The sequence below is a fragment of the Panthera pardus genome, unplaced genomic scaffold (genome assembly GCF_024362965.1).
Source record: "Panthera pardus isolate Hobbes unplaced genomic scaffold, ASM2436296v1 HiC_scaffold_22, whole genome shotgun sequence".
NCBI classification, from domain to species: domain Eukaryota; kingdom Metazoa; phylum Chordata; class Mammalia; order Carnivora; family Felidae; genus Panthera; species Panthera pardus.
Window position 1 is genome coordinate 1545611 of NW_026526788.1, and position 20407 is coordinate 1566017.

Genomic DNA, 20407 nt, shown 5'->3' on the forward strand with positions numbered 1-20407 from the left:
GTCCCTTGCTTATTAGATCCCGTTGTCGGAGAAACGCTTGCCTCTGGCCACCGCTGGCCTGACCACTGGGTGTCCCGCATCCTCTACTCAGCGGAATCCCTGGTTTAGCAGCGGGTGCCTCCCCCGCACGGCTGTCTGCCCACAGTCTGCCGTCCTCAAATGTTCATCTGTGTTGACGGCACGGTTTCAGGAGTGCACGGTACCCCTGGTCCGCGAGCGCGACCGCCCAACGGGGAGGCCCCTGTCCCCTGGACCCGGGCCGCCCACAGTCCTGCTGGTTGGGCATCGATGCACCCAGGATTCCATGATGCCCCCCGCCCAGGCTGCAGCCACGCTACCGTGGAGTGTCACGGGGCAGGGGCGTCCATGGAGGCACAAAGAAGGGACAAATTGATGATTTTATCTGGTCACCAAACCTCCTAAAAGAACAGAACAAAACAGATGCGTAACCTCTAGAGGAGCTACTTTAGCGGGAGCTGGTCTTATCTCAGGAGTTGACAGGTAATCCTGCTGTAGTCCCAGGTCTTAGGAAGTGTCACTGACCCCCCGAGAGGCTCACACCAGGAGATGGAAAATTCTTGCAGACTCTTCGGGCTGTGTGGCACGTGGAAATGTGGGGGCTGTTTCAGGAGAGCCTCGATGCCCCAGAAATCTGACCCGTGAGCCCGGGCGGAGGGCGCTGCCTGCCAGAGACACAGCTGGGGTTGGGTTCTTTTTTTAAAGACCTTCCATTTAGCTGATGTTTTGACACATGACAGGCAGAGCCCCTCCAGAGAAGGAAATCAGATTCCATTCATTCCGTGTCCTTTGTCAAACCCGATTCTTGGCCACTCAGAGTGACACGGGGATGTGGGCAGGGCATACACACTTCCCATGACAATGGAGGAAACCTGCGTGAGGAATGACTGACGGCCAGGGAGCCAGAAAGGAGGAGATGACAGGCAGGTAGCCATGACCTCCCCCGTGTTCATCTGATCACGCTGAATTTCACTGTTGGCAAAAACTCCAGGTTAGCGGGCTGTGCGAATGCGTATCCCAGGGTCCCTGTGCAGAAGGTCGGTTCCCAGGGAGCTGGGCTCCCCTCTGCCTCTTCTGCCTCCTTCCCCACCTCATTCATGTGCCATTTGAGACGAGGCTTCTCAGCTAAATTTATCTTGAAGCCGCACCGTCCTGCCAGTTGGACCATTTGGTTTCCAGGCACGTCTGTGTGCTCGTGTTGTGTGTGCATTTGCAGAGTCAGAGGGGAAAGGGAGGCAGGAGGAAGAAAATTCAATTCCACGGTGTCAAAAGGATTTGCAAAAATACTTACGGAAAGGAGCTTTAGCGCACACAGTGTAAAAAATTAATTAGAATCACAGACTATGTTAATGAAGGGAGAGCTTTGGGGAGAAAAAAGTGTGATACTTTTTTTTTTTTTTTTTAAAGAACAAACATTCAAGATTTCTACATGGGGGTAAACAGCAGGGTGGGGGGGCTCAGATTTCCTGCCTTTCCTTCCCTTTCCTTTAGGCTGTGGGCTTTGTCTCCTGACTTGGTTGGTTGGTTGGTTGGTTGGTTGGTTGGTTGGTTGGTTGATGAGTTGATTGATTGGTGAGTTGATTGACTGGCTGATTGAGTTTGGTTAGCTGGTGGGTTGAGGTTGGCGGGTTGGTTGCTGGGTTTAGTTTTGGTAGGGGGGAGGGTGCGCACGCTTGAGTAAGAAGACGTTCTGCCCTGTGCTCTCCAAGTGCCCCATTTGGAACTCGGTTGTGCCAGGCAGAGCGCTGGGAGACTCTAGTGTGGCTGAGGCAAGTTTCTCACACACACGGCCCCCAAGGAGCCCGCAGACTAGTAGAGAAAACGGACAGTCCAGAAACAGGTTCCTCAAGGTGATACTCTGGCCACTCAAGCATCTCTTTCCCTCTCGCTGCACCTGACACGGTTCCTCTGGCTCAGCCGAGCAGGAGGGCCTACGTGAGAGTGTGGAGGTGCCCAGGCCATGCCCTCTGGGCAGGGCTGCCTTCCAGTAACCAGGGGCACGATTGGGGTCCCCTCTGAGCTGGTTCAGCTTCCTGGGGCTCCTTCCTTGAGGTGAAGGATCATCAGATGAGGCCTTCTTGGGGACGAATGCAGAGTCCCTACATCAAGTCCTTGTAATGACTGAGGATAGCAGGTGCCCGGGCGCTGGTGCTTGGACAAGGGCACAGCCACAGGAGGGAGAGGGCGGGACAGGAGAAGCGGTCCCTGGCGGCCTGGAAAAGGAGGCTTTGAGTTGCAAACCGAGGCCGGAGAGCGGAGGTTTCTTTCCTGGGCGCTTCGCAGCACCTGGGGCTGCTTTGTGGGGGGCCCGTTGGTAACTCCCATCCATCGTGATCAGAGACCACCCCCCCCAAAAAAGATACTTGGTTCTTTGGGTTTTTAATGTAGCCAGAAGACCCCGCCAAAAGGATCTGTTTCGTGCCGTTCCGTTCGTGCCCTTACTGTAAGGCATTCTCCTGTCTTCTGCAGAAGTGGGAACAGATCGAGGGCAACTCCAAGCTGCGGCACGTGGGCAGCAACCTGTGCCTGGACAGCCGCACGGCCAAGAACGGGGGCCTGAGCGTGGAGGTGTGCAGCCCGGCCCTGTCCCAGCAGTGGAAGTTCACGCTCAACCTGCAGCAGTAGGAGAGCCGGGGAGGCCGCGCCGGCCTGTCTCCTACACCGTCGGGCTGAGTTTGGTGATCACGTTATTGATTATGTTTCTTGAACTTTCCGCGAAACTATATACCTCAGTATTCCATCACGGTCTGAAAGTCGGAGAACTTCTGCGAGGCGCGGGGCCTGGGCGGACACGGAAGAGGCCAGGAGAGAGCAACGGCTCTCCTCCCCTCACAGGAGACAGCCGGGCCCCCTTTCCGAGGCCACGGCCCCCCCGGTGCCCCCCCACCCCCCCGGTTCCGGCCGGGGAAGCCCCGGACGACCCCCCAGGGACGGCGGAGAAGCGGCCCGAACGCGTACGAGTTGGGGGCAGGGAGGGTGGAAGGGGTGTCGTTGCTACGTCACCACAAGGAGAACTCTCTCGAAATCTCCATGTTTGATGCCATTGAAATCACGTCGGGTTTCCACAGCAGCGAACCACGTCGCTTTGCAGGTTTACGTCGTATTCCCCTGTCCCCACTCCTCTATTCCCAGCTGTCTTCCCAGCACAGACCCCCCCTCTTCCACATGATGTACTTGCTGTATCTGAGTATGAACTTTTCTACAGTGGGACACTAAATATAAGTATATAGAACGAACGTACGGTCAGTTCCCTATGGTTTCTGTAGGTTGTTCTCATCTTGTAAATTCTCCACAGAGCAGTTCACAGCCGGAAGGAAGAGGAACGGGGCTCTCCGGGAGGGAGGAGGTGGTCTCCCTTGCCCCCTGGAGCATCCTCGTGAGCAGGTGCTATGGGGGCCGCTGGGCGGGGGGCGGGGGGGGGGGGCTGCCCTACACAGGGCGCCTCTGTTGCCTTCAGCCCGGAAGTCACCGCCAAATGTTGGGATCCACATTTCGTGCCCTCGGTATCTGTAAACGTGGATGGGTTACTTATTTTAGCAGACGTTGCTTTGGGTCTTTTTAAATTCCAATTTCTTTTCTCTTAGGGAAAAACAAAAAACAAAAACAAAAACAGACAAAAAAAAAACCACCCCTTCCCACGGCCCTCAGTAGGTGATGGCAGGAAGCTGTCAGAGACCAGCCCCGGACTCATCGGGAGAGTCTGGGCGAGCTGGCAGGCTGGCCACGGTCCCTGGGCTCTGGAATCTGGCCTGCCCACACTGCCCCTCCCGGGCCCAGGTGACTGCTGTCGGTCATGGGCGTTGGGTCGACCGTTAGGAAAGCTACAAACCGAAAGACGCCTGATCCGTTGACACGGAGGGCATGGAACACGAGGCTTGTGCTTTAGGAAGCCGCTGTCGGTATAAACCACAAGACCAGAACTAAAGCTACTACCAGGAAGAGGCACCCGGCAATGTCCCCGCAGAGTCCTCCTTGCCTTTGCGGCGGCCCTGCACGCAGGGACAGAGTGGCTCCTTGGTCATTCTCGCGGCCACTGCCTCCCTCTCCCCTCTCCTGCCTGCTGCCCACACCCGGGCCCCGTCTCAAAGAGGCCGGCCACCCACAAGCTGAGGCATCGTGGGGCGCGCATCAGAAATTCACCTCCTCGGGCCCCTTTGGGCAGAGACTGGGAGGTCACAGAGTGAGAAGTGTCCCCAGAAGATTCCGCTGGGTTGACGCTCTGCAAAGTGCCACTCTCTTCCCTGCCCGTTCCTCTAGGAAAGGGGATCTTCCTGGTCTTTTGTCCTCCACTGCACAAGCCCTGCGCGTGTTTGCTCCGGGACGCTGGGCTCAGGCGTAGAGGCGTGGCCGGGTGACTGTCCTGTGTCTTCCTTTCTGGCCCCCTGCCGAGCACCCAGAGGTGCTTTCAGCGGGCAGGGAGGCCCTAGCCGGCTCGACGCTGCACACCTGTGTCCTCAGAGGCTGGTCTTGACTCCAGGTGGGCCCCTGGGGAGAGCGTCGGGTACCCGCGCGAGGCTGTGGGACGCAGGCGGGGCGGGAACCAGTGTCTACAGGTGAGCTATGTTTACATGACACAGTGTGCCAAAGTGACTTACTGTGGTTGCGTTATTTTTTTAGTCATCGGGACGATCCCACCCTCTCCCGTTTTTACAAGTACGGATTCTTTTCCTAAGAGCCCTTTGAGCAAAGCGTGGCAAAGTGAGTCGTCTTCTCTGTGGTGGTCTTTTCTTACGTCCTCATAAACGCTAAAATGATGGTATCTGTGAGTATGTTTTGCAAACTCAAAATATAGTTTGGTAATTTTTTTTCCAGTTGATTTTTAAAAAGAACTGCTGTACAGAGCTTGTACTTTGTCCATTTTATAGATGGAAACCATCCTCGAAAATTGTTTAACTTAAATAAAGAGAAGATACTTTATAGATAACGCTCTGTGCTGGTGGCTAACGTCATTCCTGGGCTTTACAGGATGGAGGGGACTAGTGTGGGAGGACCAGGAAGACGGTCTGTCTGCTTTGGGGACCCCGCTCAGTGACCATTTCCTATCACACTTCTAAAACGCATTCACTTTTTACTGCTGCGCCCTCGCGGGGTTTATTCTTATTTGTAATAATTACTGTTACTGTTATTGTTTGTGGAATGTTCCCGATGTGCCTGCCAGGCCCTGAGCCGTGCCCCGGAACATACTCTCGTCGCTCACAGTAGCCTGTGAGACAGAGTGATGGGCTGCCTCTTATAGCTGGTCAGAGAGGCTGCTGCTGGAAGCCCTTAACCTCCTCAAGGTCAAGGGCTATAACCTGCTCAAGGTCATGCCACTTCTAAGTGCTCACCTGGAGTCTGCCCTGGGCACTTAGAGCCTGGATGCCAAACCGAACCGGGGTGGGGGCAGGGGGCAAATATTTTCACAGCTTCTTAGCATTTAAATTTTTTTTAATGTTTATTTATTTTACAGAGAGAGAGTAGTGTAAGCCAAGAAGGGGCGGAGAGAGAGGGAGACACGGAATCCAAAGCAGGCTCCAGGCTCTGAACTGTCAGCACAGAACCTGACGCGGGGCCCAAACCCATGAACTGTGAGATCATGACCTGAGCCGAAGTCTGGCACTTAACCAACTGAGCCACCCAAGCACCCCAGCTTCTATAGTATTTTAAATCTATATACCTGCTTACCATTTTCCTGGGGCTCTTCAATGCCATCTGAGGCTGGCTGAGGTCCTTTCCCTTCTGTCTTTTAACATAGCTACCGTTGGGGTACCCAGGGAGCTCAGCCAGTTAAGCGTTCAACTTTGGCTCAGGTCATGATCTCACGATTTGTGGGTTCGAGCCCCCAGGTCGGGCTCTGTGCTGACAGCTCGGAGCCTGGAGCCTGCTTCGGATTCTGTATCTCCCTCTCTCTCTGCCCTTGCCTGCTCGCTCGTTCTCTCTCCCTCTCTCGGTCTCAAAAATAAAGATTAAAACATTAAAAAATTAAAAAAATAAATTATAAAAGTAAACATTAAAAATTGTTTTTAATAAAATGAAATACCTACCTTTGGAAAACCCCACCGGCATGTCAAGAAAACACTGAAATGACTGATTTTTTGTTGAGCAATTTGGATTGCGATTGGGGGTGTGGGGAGTCACTGAAAAGGCTGGACAGGTGAGTCTTTTTAATGTTCCGGAAGCCACATTTCTGCATCCCCTTTCTCCATTATTCGAGACAACTAAAAACTTGGTTCTCCTGCCGTCTTTTAAAAAGAGCTCTTAGGGGCGCCTGGGTGGCGCAGTCGGTTAAGCGTCCGACTTCAGCCAGGTCACGATCTCGCGGTCCGTGAGTTCGAGCCCCGCGTCAGGCTCTGGGCTGATGGCTCGGAGCCTGGAGCCTGTTTCCGATTCTGTGTCTCCCTCTCTCTCTGCCCCTCCCCCGTTCATGCTCTGTCTCTCTCTGTCCCAAAAATAAATAAAAAACGTTGAAAAAAAAAAATTTTTTTTTTAAAAAGAGCTCTTAGCATAGTTGTGCAGTATCCCTCAGAGTCCTTTAGGAATGGTGGGGTTGGGGGCGGGGGACTTGCTTTGACATCAGGGAAGAGCTTATTCGTTATTTGTTGAGAAACTATGTTGTCCTGATAGTCCCGAAGACGTAGGAGGGGAGAAAACATTAAATGCCAGGAAAGAGGACAGCACGCTTTGTAGCCTCTGAGTGGGGTCGTTGCAGAGACCGAGACCGGGTAGTCCAGCCAGCTGTGCCCTCTGGAATGTTCTGGAAGGAGTTTGGGCTGGTCCAGGGGGAGGGGAGCTCTATGAGCTCTGGACTGGAGCAAGAGGACCAGATCTGCAACATTTTTTATAATCAAGTATGTGACTTGGCCCAGCTATTTGATTCTGCAGCAATCACATTGAAAGAATATACATATATATTCAGCCAGGGGGCGCCTGGGTGGTTCACTCCGTTGAGCATCCGACTTCAGGTCCTGTGACCCCCTCTCTCTGCCCTTTCCCCACTTGTACTCGCTCAAAAATAAGTAAACCTTAAAAAAACATTCAGCCAACAAAATAAAAGCTTTTATGCTCTCTCCCGTCTATGGACGCACCTGAAAGAAAGAAAATTCTCTCCCAAAACCAATTTACCAATATCCCTAACTAATTTACCAATAATACAGTGTATAGATGCTTGATTTTCTGTATTATGTGTGCCTGCAAATGACGTACGTCATTTCCAAAAAACCGTAGGGTCTCAAAGCAGTAATGAGAAAGATTGGCGTGTCGGCTCCTGCCTGAGCTCCTGGGGGTCCGGGCCCTGCTGGGCCAGGGCTGCAGAAAGGACCACCGTGGTCCTCATCCCGGGTTCCACCCACGGGGGAGTCAGACTTTGAACCAGACCTTGAACACAGTCATGAGAATAAAGACTGAGTCTCTTTATTGGCCGGGCCGCCTCACCGCTGTGTGAGCAACTGCCTGGGGGAGGGGTCACCAGGTGAGGGTCAAGATGTGAGACCGTGGAGTGGCCGATGCGGGTCACCGAAGGACTTTCAGAAATGAGCTGTCGTGTTGCTGCTGAATTGCAGAAGATTCTCTGTTAGAGCACTTTTTTGGATTGGGTGGGAGAAATCCTAGTTACATACAAGATTAGATTAAAAGAGACACTTGTTACCTTGTATAACAAGAAATCCACAGGTGACAGGGTTCTAGGTCAATCCTGGGGCTTGACATTGTCGTGAACAAAACGAACTGCTTTCTGCCTGACTGCCCGCCTCCCCCCTCCCACCCAGGCTCTTTCTCCTTTCTCCCCTTCTTTCCTTCTCTCCCTCTCTTTATCTCTCTCTCTCTCTTCCCCCACCCCCCCTTCCTCCCTCCTTTCTTCTTTGTCCTGCCTGCCTTCCTTTCTCCCTTCTCTTTCCCTTCCTTTCTCTCCTTGGAGAAGACACATCTTTCCCAGTGACCACCCCACCCCACCCCACCCCTGCAGAACCGGGCACTCAGGTGCTTAGTCAGCCAGCAATGGTCCTATCCCAGGGCCGCTGTCCTCAGTCATGGAAATTGGTTCTGCTGGCAAGGAGGACCAGGAAGGGAGAACTGCTCATCCCTGCAAGAGTCCTGGAAGCAGCTGGACAGGCGGGGCCTGTGGACAGCTGGACGGCCATGTGGTCGCAGCGTCCCTACATCCTCGAGAGCGGTGGCTTCTGGGTCTCCCGGTGTCTGATGTCTGCCGGCAACGTGGGGTTTCTTCTGAGGCTTTCAAATGAATAAAACACGTGGCCTGGGATTACAGAGACGACTAATTAGATGGAGACACAGTTATCACAATGTTTTGTGATATGTGCTTCTTAACGCATTAAATAACGAGGCTTCTAATCTCGTAGCTACTGTTATTTCAAAGTCGTGATGGGCATGAGCACGATTTTCAAAAATCTGCAATAATTAATGTAATATGAAAATACCTGTGATCTTTTTTTCTAAAGATTTTATTTTTTTAAGTAATCTCGACACCCGACACGGGGCTCGAACTTACAACACCCAAGATCAAGACTCACAAGCTCTACCGACGGAGCCAGCCAGATGCCCCTGTGATCTTCTTCTTCTTCCTTTTTTTTTTTTTTTTTTAACCGGAGACAAAGTTCTCGGTTCAGTTGGAGTTCTCCAATTCAACTGGAGGTTCGTGAAAATAAAGATGTCATTTTTTGCCCCACCGAAGTTTCCGGATGCCCTGAATTCTAAGAACCCCAGTGTAGATGACACTCGCGACTTACGTCTGCGATCTGAGACCATCTCTGAGCCTCGGGGGGTTCGTCTCCTTGCTGCAGCATCACATGGGAACGGTGTGTGAGGCAGAGCGAAGCAGAGGTGAATCGGACGTTGACCTTGGACCTGGGCCCCCGCCCTGATGCTGAAGGCCAAGTGAGAAGAGGTGCCCCTTGGCGACAGACTTGTGTGAGCCACGCACCCGAGACTCACGGTCACTGAATTTGCACTCGTGTTGAGAAATAATAGGTAATAAATGCCTCGGGCGGGTGAGGGAGGGAGCCCAGGAAGGGCTGCAGGGAGAACCCCTCGTCCTCAGGACGTCCAAGCGCCGGTTGAACCTGTGACCTGTGGGCCAAGGGGCCTGGGGTTTTCTGACTGACTTCTCGCTCTCTTGGATCCACACGGGAAATGCAGGAGGCAGAAGATCGTCCAGGGAGCAAGGAAGCAGAATGGGGATGTTGTAGAAGTGTTTCGGGATGAGAGGGATGGAGAGGTTTCTCGACCGCCACTGGCACGGCCTCTTCCGGGAGCCCGTCACCCCCAAGCCCGCCTTGCGTGGACGGTCCACCTGCTTCCACGGAGCTCCTCACCGCAGGCCCGCCCGGGGCCGCACCAGCGCTCGACACGGGCGAGGTGCGCGATCGACGGAACACCACTGCCGGGTGCCACGCGGGGCGGGAGTTTCAGGATAGAGAGTAAGGCTTGAGGGGAAGCGAGAAAGGCAAGTGGAACGGGGTGACCCCAAGAAGCCTGGCTGTGACCTGCCAGGCCCTGGAACCAAAGCGCCATCCTCCGAATCCCCTCTAACCTTCACCGCCCACAAAGCAGTTGTCACCCCCATTTCACCATCGGGGAAACCGAGGCTCCCATAAGCCAAGCCATTCGTCCAGTTTGCTCACAAGAGCAGTGAAGAGACAGGGGCCGCGGGTGGTTAAAGGGGAGCGTGGAGCCCAAGCGCAGAGCTGTGGGGGGATAGGGCGGTGGCCGGAGGGGGCTGAGGGGACAGAGGGCGGGCGTGGTTCCTCACACCACCTGTGTCCCCCAAGGCGCGTCATTTAACCCGGGCCGTGAAATGGGCACAGTCGGCTCACGCGGGATGATTGCCAAGAAGAGGGGAGTCGTGAAGAGCGCCTCCCTCCCGGGCAGGGGCGGCGGCTGCCACCAGCCACCAGCCAGCGTGGTTTCTGCTGCGGGCTTGTGGGCACGTGGGGGCCACAGAGGGAAGGGCGACCGAACAGGGGAACCGAGGCGATCCGTGCTAGAGACGCTGAGTTCTCCATGCACATTACACATCCTGGGAGTGGCGCCAGGGGCCTCAGAAGAGGGACAGCTAAGCACCTCTCCATCCTATGTGTTCCCCTCCCCCAGCCACATGCCAGGAGCAAGACCCGGTGAGAGCATGGCCCGCGTCTCTCCAGTAGGGGGCAACAGTGGGGGGTGGGCAGGGCACAGCCACACAGCGACATCACTAAGCCACATGGGTCATGTCTTAGGAAGTGGAAAATAAAGTGTTTGAGGCTTGGGGCACCTGGGTGGCTCAGTCGGTTAAGCGTCCGACTTTGGCTCAGGTCATGATCTCGCGGTTTGTGAGTTCAAGGCCCGCGTCAGGCTCTGTGCTGACGGCTCAGAGCCTGGAGACTATTTCAGATTCTGTGTCTCCCTCTCTCTCTGACCCTCCCCCGTTCATGCTCTGTCTCTGTCTCAAAAATAAATAAACATTAAAAAAAAATTTTAAAAAAAAGTGTCCAAGGCTCATTATGGAGCCTCCATTTATGTTTCCTCCACCTCCAGAAAATTCACGTTGAGATCCTATCCCCCACCACCTCAGGATGTGACTATATTTGGAGGTAAGGTCTTGGAACGAGTGAATAAGTTAAAGTGGGGTTATTGGGGTAGGCTCCAGTGTCTTTGTAATCTTATTTTTTAATGTTTTATTTATTTTGTTTTGAGTTCGTATTTATTTTGTGATCGAGCATGAGTAGGGGAGGGGCAGAGAGAGGGAGAGAGAGAGAGAGAGAGAGGATCCCAGCAGGTTCCGTGCTGTCAGCGCAGAGCCCGATGTGAGGCTTGAACTCACGAACCGTGAGATCGTGACCTAAACCACAGTCAAGAGTCAGATGCCTAACCGACTGAGCCACTTGGGTGCCCCATGACTAGTGTCTTTAAAAGAAGAAGACATTAGGACACAGACACACGTAAGGAAGACCGGATGAAGACACAAGGAGGAGATGGTTGTCTACACACGGAGAGAGGCCTCTGGAAGAGTCAAGCCTGCCAACACCTTGTCTCTGACTTGGCGCCTTCAGAATTATGAGCAGATAAATCTCTATTGATTAAGCCACCCGGTCTGTGGTTCTTTTTTTGCCCCCCCCTCCCCCAGCAAACTCATGCAGATTTTGGGACCAGGAGCTGCGTAATAAATACCTAAAAAGTATGAAAATGGCTTCAGAACTAGGTAGTGTGTAGAAGCTGGAAGAGTTTTGAGGAGAATGTTAGAAAAAGCCTGGGTTGCCTTGAAGAAACAGTTGGTAGAAATACAGGCATGAAAGCAATTCTTTTGAAGACTCAATGAGAACAGAAAAGAAAAGAGAAAAGAAAAGGAAAGAAGAGAAGAGAAAAGAAAAAAAAGAAAAGGCTTACATCGCCTTAGGGAGATGCATATATCATCACAGAATGCTGCTAGAATATGGGCAGTAAAGGTGTTCCCAGGGCACCTGGGTGGCCCAGGCGATTAAGCGTCCGATGCTTGATTTCGGCTCAGATCATGATCTCATGGTTCGTGAGATCGAGCCCCAAGTCAGGCTCCTTGCTGACAGCACAGATTCTGCTTGGGATTCTCTCTCTGCCCCTCTCCTGCACATGCTCGCTCTCTCTCTCTCTTTCTCAAAATAAATAAAACTAAAAAAGAAAAAAAGTTAAAGACCATGAAATGCTCCCGAAGCGTTCTCAGATGGATGTGAGGCACCATTGACTGGAAATTGGAGGAAGGCAGACCTTGTCAAAAAGTGGCTGCAACCTTGGCTGAAACGTGTCCCAGTGTTTTGTGGACAGTAGAACGTGACCAAGCCGGGTACGGAGCTGGGGAGGTTTCCAGGCAAATGGTTGCAAGTACAGCCTGGCTTCTTCTTGCTATTTATAGTAAAAATGCAAGAGAAAGGAGACAAACTGGAAGAGAAATCAGAACTTGAAGATTTGGAAAACTCCCCACCTATCTGCACTTCCCAAAGTGGGAAAGCGTGTTCTGGAGAGATCTCTCAACAGGAGGCAGGGCCAAGTTTGCTAAAGAGAATATAGGCCTGTCACCCGAGGATCCCAATAGCCATCTCCGCAGAAGCTGGGAATAGAAGCAGGCTTATCCAGGTCTGTGACGAGCCTCCTGTCTGAGGGCTGGGACTCCTGAGACCCATCTCAAGTGTTGAAAGAATTGTACACCAGCAGAAATGCCAACTTAGACCAAGGGGACCAGAGACGGGACAAAACGGAGGAAGGCTGTCGGACTTCTGGGACTCTGCGGGACAGCACAGCACAGTCATCCAGCTGTGAGCATGCCTCGCCCTTCAGGCCAAGAGAAGGATGACCCTGAAGACAGTTCAAAGGTCACAGGCGTTCCTCACTGCCACACCGGCCCGAGGGCACAGCCCCAGGGGCACAGAGCTGACTCTTCCTCCATTTCAGAGGGGTCAGGGCTAAGGGTCAGGGTCATCACCCTGGTGAGCCCAGAAGGCAGAGCCTGGAGCCAGAGGGTTATTCTTGAGCCTTAAAATCTAGAGGAACTCGCCCTGTAGGTTTCAGACGTGCTTGGGACCGCCACCCCTTTCTTCTTTCCAGTTTCTCCCTTTGGGCTTGGGGACATCTGTCCTCTGATCCACTGTTCTATTTTGGAAGCAGATAACTAACTTCACCCGGGGCGCAGGGGGGTCCCAAACAGACCAGGTTCAGCCTCTCACTCCTGGCAAAACCCAAAGGCAGAGACACGAGCGGTGGTAGAACAAGGAATTTATTTCCGTGAGGCCAACACCGGAAAGACAGCCGACTGGCGGCTCAAAGACTCTCCAAAGTGCTGAAAATACTTGGAGAACGTGGGACAAAGGTCAGTGGCCCCGGCATGAAGGTCAGGTGGAGGACCACTGTCTCGGGGTCAAGCACGCGGGGTCTTGCAGCTCGGAGCAGCCCTGCTTCTCCAGGGGGTAGTTTCATCACGGGATGCTGTGCCTGTCGGGGGTCTTTTGCCTGAGTGAAGAGAGAAGCTGAAACGAATTTAATTAGTGCTGACTGAGGTCCGAATGGAGGTGGATGAAGTCCTCTTTCAACTTGTCTGCTCTGAGACCCCAGTTTGAGACCGTCGAGAACACCTTTACCTCTGGTCTCACCCACGCCTGATTCGGGTGCTGTTTGGATGAGATTTTGGACCTGTGTTGGATGCTGGGATCGGTCCAGACCTTTGGGGCTGTTGGGATGGGGTGAATGTGTTTTGCGTATAAGAAAGACATCGTGTGGGGAGTCACGAAGCAGGGTGTTCTATCCCTGCCCCAAAGGACTTACGTCCGCCCTTCCCCCGCAATTCATTTGCTGCAGTGCTAACCCCCAGTACGTTAGAATGTGAAAAGGTGACAGGAGATGACAAGCTTTGCAACATCCCAGACCTCCTGCTCTGAGTCTGACACCCGTAATTCTCAAACCTTGGCTGCATCTTGCCATTCCTTTGGGAGCTGAAAAGCAAAAACGCAAAAGGCCATGCCCACACCAACCCAGGTTGTAGGATTCTGGATCAAGTGTTCTCACCTCTCCGTACTCTTGTTCCCTCGTCGGTAAAAATGGGGATATGATAGTAACAGAGTTGCCGGGACGAGATGGTGGGGTCCTCCAACTCGGCCTTGACCCGGACCTGCTTTGCCAGAAAACCATCCCCCCCCCTCCCCCGCCCCGGGCACCTGCTGGTGGAAAGGATTTAACATCACGGATCCTCACTTCACGATTTCGGTGTGGGATCCTTGGGTTCAGGAGCCTGTGAGTGACAGATCTCTCCACCTCACTCCCGAGGCAAGGCTCGCAGCCGTACCTCACCCCCCACCCCCACAAGCTGTCCCTTTGTTATCACGACAAAGTCCCAGCCTTTCTGCCTGCACTCTCGGCTGCCAGGAGCAGGTGGGGAAGTGGAGGGTGGGGAGCGGGTTCTTGAGTCCTCGCTTTGTGCAGTGAGCACACTGCTGCCTCCCGGGGACACGCACAGTGTCCTCCCGCTGCTGGGGGTCCCCGAGAGGACCCGTGGCTCCCGCCAAGGCAGGGCCTGGAGCAGAGTCGCCAGGGTGATAAACATTGCTGTCTGTCAAAAAAGTCTCTCTCCCTGATGACACTTCTGGGGAAAGAACTGCTCAGGACTGCAGCTGTCACATACCTGACCTGAATTTCATCAGCCACGCCGGTGACAGCTCAGCTTTTCCTCCTTTCTCTTGCCCTGCTGTCCTTTTAGCCCCAGAGGCAGAAGATCCAAATCGCGGAAGATGTCTCCACGTCCAGAAGCCCATTAAAGCAGGGACGGTCTTTGGCACATCCGTGGGCCCCATCGGGGAGGCGAGGGCCGGAGGGAAGGTTCACGGACACAGCCTGCCTCCCGGCGGCCGGGGTCCAGGGCCAGTGATTATGAAGAGAGGTTGCCTGGGTGATGGGATTGAGAGAGTTCAACAGATCCCCCTTCTCCAAACGGTCACCACCTGTCAATCTGTCACACCACCTGCCGTGTTACCACTAAAATCGTTTGTCCCATGGATGTCAGAGCTTTCCAGAAGAGCGATGGTAGCCTCATGGGCAGCCAGAGGGGGCAGACGCCTGCGAGGAAGCCAGGTCCACCGTCCATATAAAGACGGGGCAGCGGGGGTCTCTAGGGACGATGCCAGTGCTCCCCAAGCCTGGCCCAGGGCTCTCTGTGTTGTGTCCACCGTCGCTGTGGATATGGAGAGCCCCCCCAGCACCCCCCGTCCCTTCCAGTGAGCTCCTAAGTCCTTTTTTCTTAAGACATTTTGTATTATGGGAAAACAGGTGGATTCTCGCCGCACACCCGGCTGACCTAAACGCCACGCTGGCACCCAGGCTGCTGGGCCGCGTACTGCGGCCCCATCCTCCTCCTCCGCCTGGGGACCTCCTGGTCCTCGTGAGGGAAGGAGACGGATCTGTGGTTCCGAAGGAGGTCCCGCTGCTCCCGGGAACCTTCGCACCGCGAGGCCACGTCCCCACCTGCCTCTTCCCGGTCCTGCCGGCGTCTCCAAAGCGCATACACGTCTGGGCCTTTCCCGGCGCGATGTGTGGGACGACTTGGCAGAAAGGCCGAGCAAGAGGCTGCGGGCGGGGACGCTGTTCACGCAGGAATCCGTGGTGTCCCCTGAGGAAAGCCTGCTCTTTGGAGGGCACGGTGATGGAAGAAGCAGCCCGTGTCGGCTGGCACGGCTGACCTTGCGTGAAGCGATTTGCCTCCCGTGTTGCCGTGAGCAAGTCGGTAAAATCCATTTTCAGGAAAGGCTGGCGCCCTCTATCCCCTGTCCTTCTCGTCGCTGTCCGGTGTCACCCCCTGAATAGTGGCCGAGACGGCCGTGTTTGAGGGGATGCAAACGAGGCAGGAACCAGCTGTGCACAGCTGCCCCAGAGAACGGGCGCTGCCCGTCCTCGTCATGATCCCGCTCACGCCGGCCATCCGCCAGACCTCCAGGCCAGGAAGAAAGAAGGGCCTGGAAAGAAAGTTCAGTAAGGGCCCTGAGTGATGGTCATCAGGCAAGCTTGCCCTGTACCTAAGATATAATCGTGCTTAAAAGTATTATGTTCTTTTTATTTTATTTTACATTTTATTTATTTTTTGGTAGAGCGAGACAGAGCACAAGTGGGGGAGGGGCAGAGAGAGACGGAGACCCAGAATCCGAAGCGGGCTCCAGTTCAACGCGGGGCTCGAACTCACGAACCGCATGATCGTGACCTGAGCCGAAGTCGGACGCTTAACGGACTGAGCCACCCAGGCGCCCCAAAAGTATTATGTTCTTTTCTTTTAATGTTTATTTTTGAGAGAGAGAGAGAGAGAGAGAGATCCCAGACCCTGAAACCTAAGGGAATCTGCCCTGCTGGGTTTCCCGATTGCTTGGGACTGGTGACCCCCTTTCCCTTTCACTGTTGCCCTTTTAGAATGAGAATCTTGTAACTGTTATTCTCTGGCTGCCCTCCACTTGTGTTTGGGGAATAGATTAACTTATTTCCTAGTGTCATAGGCCCAGAGAGAGAGAGAGAGAGAGAGGAATTTTCCCCGGGTTGGACCATATCCAGAGTCTCACCGATACCCCATTTAGATGATGTGATTTGGAACTTTCGATGAGATAAAGATGAGATTTTTTTCAACTTGAGTTGAAGCTGTCGTGGGTTGAGCCTTTCAGGGATGCTGGGATGAGGTGAATATACGTTGCACGTGGGAGAGACGTGAATATCTGGCCGCCAGAGTGTGGAATGGTGGTAGGTTCAATAACGGCCCCCCAAGGGGCGCCTGGGTGGCTCAGTCCGTTAAGCGTCCGACTTCGGCTCAGGTCACGACTTCGTGGTTTGTGAGTTCGAGCCCCGCGTCGGGCTCTGTGCTGACAGCTCGGAGCCTGGAGCCCGCTGCGGATTCTGTGTCTCCCTCTCTCTCTGACCCTCCCCCACTCACACTCTGTCTCTGTCTGTCTCTCTCTCAAGAATAAATAAACATTAAAAAGAAAAAATGAAAAAAGAAATGGCCGCCCAAAGATATTACGGCCTAATTCCTGGGGCCTAAAAATAAGGAAAAGGCATCTTTGCAGTTGCGATTAACCTAAGGATCTTGATGCGGAGGGATGACCCGAGATTGTCCAAGTGGAGCCTCGATCGAATCACCAGTGTCCTTATGAAAGAGAGACAGAGGGAGCTATACACACGGAACGGAAGTCAATGAGAAAACAGAGGCAGAAACTGGCCACCAGCCAAGGAACGCCAGCAGCCACCAGAAGTTAGAAGAGGGAAGGAAGGGGCGCCTGGGTGGCTCAGCCGGTTGAGCGTCCGACTTCGGCTCAGGTCACGATCTCACGGTTCATGGGTTCGAGCCTCGCGTTGGGCTCGTTGCTGTCAGCACATATCCAGCTTTGGATCCTCTGTCCCCCTCTCTCTGCCCTTCCCTCTCTCTCTCTCTCTCTCTCTCTCTCTCTCTCTCTCAAAAATCAACTTTAAAAAATGCAGTCGAGAGTCCGAGAGTCCGAGAGTCCCGGCTCTGTTGTCACACTTCCCACCACATGGGAGCTGCCTCCTCTCGTAGGCATGTGGCCTCTCACTGTGAGGCCCAGGTCCTGCCTCTGTCCTTAAACGCAGGGTCAGCCTGAGGCACGCGGGGTGGGAGAGGCAGGAAAAGGGCTGGAGGTGTTCCCCTGGTGGGAGGGTCCTGCCTTCTACGTCCTTCCACGCTGCCCGCTGCGTCTCCGTCCTAGGCGTGACGTCCCGTCCCGTCCCGGCAGGTGGCACTTGAGGGCCAGGCCTCTTCCTGGCCCGATCACAACTGACCTGCCTGCGTTACAGTCTTCCTTGGTCTCGGTGGCGATAAACTCGGGCTCCGTGCAGGGGCTTCGCCTGAGACAACAGCCGTGATCACGCGGGTTGGCCGTTGGGGCAGTTCTGTTAAAATCTCGTTTTGCTCGTTGCCCCCCACGGATCAGAAACACAGAAGTCTGTCTCGAGGCTGGCCTCCGCGCGTGCTCTCGGAAGGGACAAAAGTCAGATGCTCTTGTCTTTCCGGGTTCTTACTCTCTCCAGGAAAACCGGCTCCCTCTGCTCTCCTGCAAGGCCAGGAGCTCCTGCAAGGCTGGGTAGCCGCCCACCCTGTGCTTATCGAGAAACTCCTCCATGTCCTGACTGCCCTCAGGTCTCTCCAGGGCTGAAACAAGTGACCTCAAACCCGGTGGCTCAGTCTTATAGTCTGGAGGTCCGAGCCTGGCTTGGGGTCCGCTGGGCTACAACCAAGGTGTCTGCAGGGCTGTGCTCCCTTCTGGAGGCTCTGGGAGAGGATCCCATAGCCACATCTTCCCCAGCTTCTAGAACTTGTTCACGCCTCTCGACGTGCAGCCCCTTCCGCCTTCAACGGCCACAGCACCGCACCTCTTACCCTTCTTCCTCCCCTGTGAACACACTTGGGGAAGGGGCTCACTGATAAAGACCCTGGGGATGACACCGGCCCACTGGGATAATCCAGAATAATCCAGAATAATCCAGCTCGCCGTCTCCAGCTGAGCTGCCTAGCAACCTTACTTCCGTGTGCCACTTAAGTTCCCGTTGGCCACGTGAGGTGGCATATTCACAGATTCCAGGGAGAGACACCTTTGAGGGTCACTGTTCTCTCTACTGCTCCTTCTGTTAAGACATCGTGTCTTGGGGATGCTTGCCTAGCTGGCTCAGTCGGTAGAGCACGCAACTCTTGATCTCTGGGTCGTGAGTTCAAGCCCCATACTGGGTGTGGAAGCCTACTTAAGAAAAAAAAAAAAAAAAAAAGACACCGTGTGTTGATGGGCATCACTAAAGAGAAGGTGTCCCCAGGGAAGGGTGACACATTCACCACCCGTGCCCTTTGGCCCACTGGTCATGAGAGGGTTGCTGGCCAGAGAGCTATGGAGATGGGGATCCTGGAAGGAGGCCGGCAGGGGGAAGGGGGGCTTCCGTGGTGTCCATGCAGCTGGAGGAAAGAGAAACCGAGAGCCTCTGGGCTTTGAAACGTTGGGAGTCCCTCGGGGGTGATGTTGCAGCAGAGGGAGGTACCCGCTCCAGAAAAACCCCAGAGAAGGAGCAGGTGAAGCTGTTCGCAAATGAGCTGTTCTGAGAGAGGGAGTCACCGTGCCAGCTGTGCCCCCACCGCGCTGACTGCTGCTCCCCAATGTCGGGAGCCCCGGGGGCCTCCTCACCCTCCAGCTGGAAGGTGCCGGCCTTCCCATGGGGACACCGCCTCCGCCCTGCAAGTGTAGACACGTGACCGTGACCGTGACTGCTGAGAGAGGCTGCAGGGCTGGCAGGGCCGTGCGGGGAGGAGTGAAGGCAGCGTGCCCCAGAGACCGGGAGACCACCCATCCCCAGGGGCCGAACCCCCAGAAGTTCAGTGCCCCCCCATTCCTGCAGCCTCTGTTCCCTGGAGGCGGGGCCCCGCCCCTGAGCTCTGAACTTCCACAGGGAAGACCAAGCGGCTGATGGCTTTATTTTCCCAATTTGACAAAAAGAAAAGAAAAGAAGAGGAAAGGAAGAAAAAAAGAAGAAAAGAAAAAAAGAAAGAAAAAAAGAAAATGAAGAAAAGAGAAAAAAGAAAAGAGAAAAGGAAGAAAAAAGAGAAAAAAGAAAACAGAAAGAAAAGAAAAAAGAAAGGAGAAAAGGAAGAAAAAAGAGAAAAAAGAAAACAGAAAGAAAAGAAAAAAGAAAGGAGAAAAGAAAAGAAAGAAAAAAGAAAGAAAAGAAAAAAGAGAAGAAAAAAGAGAAAAAAAGAAAAGAAAGAAAAGAGAAAAGGAAGAAAAAAAAAGAAAACAGGAAGAAAAGAAAAAAGAGAGGAGAAAAAAGAAAAGAAAGAAAAGAAAAAAGAGAAGGAAGAAAAAAGAAAAAAAGAAAAAAAAAGAAAAAAGAAGAAAGAAAGAAAAGAAAGAAAGAAAGAAAAGAAAGAAAAGAGAAGGAAGAAAAAAGAGAAAAAAGAAAAGAAAAAAAAAAGAAGAAAGAAAAGAAAAAAAAAAGCTGGGGTTGTTTTCTGCATGAAGCTTCTTCCCCCAAGGAATGTGCCCAGTTCAGCGTGAGTCACCTGTTGGGGTGGACTGTTATCAATACCGTGTCTGCATCGGCACAGAGTGACCTCGGGGCTATGACCGGGTTCTCAGTATCCGCCAGCCCCGTGGCACGTTCTCCGGTGAGCACGGTTGACCTCCTGGCCTGACCTTGGACCCGTGGCGGCCTCAGAGGGACTCAGCATCTCTGAGGGTCTGTGGGCTTCCGGCTGCTTTACATACTGTCGGGCGGCCCAGGCAGGCCTGCCTGGGGACCGTGTCCCTCAGATGCCCCAGAGTGAGCCAGCTCCCGTGCCGTTGAGAGTAGCGAGCGCCAGGGTCAGGCCAGCAGGACATCGGGACGGAAGCTTCTCGTTGGGGTGCGAGCTCTGCATGGTGGGAAGGCACTAAACCCCTTCTCTGCAAGTTCTCTGCTAAAAATGGGGTGTCCCCAGTCAATGAGTGAATGGAGCACCCACCTCCCAGAGCTGTCACTGTCCACAATCTGTTGACTTCCTTCCAGAACCTTCCCTGGAGCGCTGGTGAGCTGCTTTAAGGCCACAGCAAGGCTCTCCCAGCTTTCCCCCTTCATGGAACTGCTTTCCAGATGGGATACCCCCAGGACAGCCTCCCCACCGTCCTCAGCCTTCCTCTCAGGGAAAACCAGCTTGGCAGGAGAGAGGTTCGTACTCCGAACATTCTTTTCTCTCACCTTCAGCGGCCACTTGAAGAAGCCATAACAACGATCGTGAACTCTAATGCTGCCTTGCGTATTTTCGAAACAGCTTTACCTGGTAAAATCAGATTTTCCCCAGTTGGCTCAAAGTCTCCCGGAAGCCACACTTTACTGATGCGACAGTGATGTGATGTCATGACTGAGAGACTGGGCTTTCGGGGGGCGGGGCTGTGGGAAG

The 20407-nt window shown here is 53.7% G+C and overlaps 1 protein-coding gene across 1 annotated transcript in view; it reads left to right on the forward strand.

Moving 5' to 3' along the window:
- GALNT2 (polypeptide N-acetylgalactosaminyltransferase 2) overlaps window positions 1-4942 on the forward strand; it is a 191553-nt gene extending 186611 nt beyond the window's left edge. Inside the window, exon 16 of the mRNA XM_053910186.1 lies at window positions 2488-4942. Coding sequence (XP_053766161.1) covers window positions 2488-2643 — 156 coding nt within the window. The 3' untranslated portion in view covers window positions 2644-4942. The remainder of the gene's footprint in view (window positions 1-2487) is intronic.
- Window positions 4943-20407: the final 15465 nt, after the last annotated feature.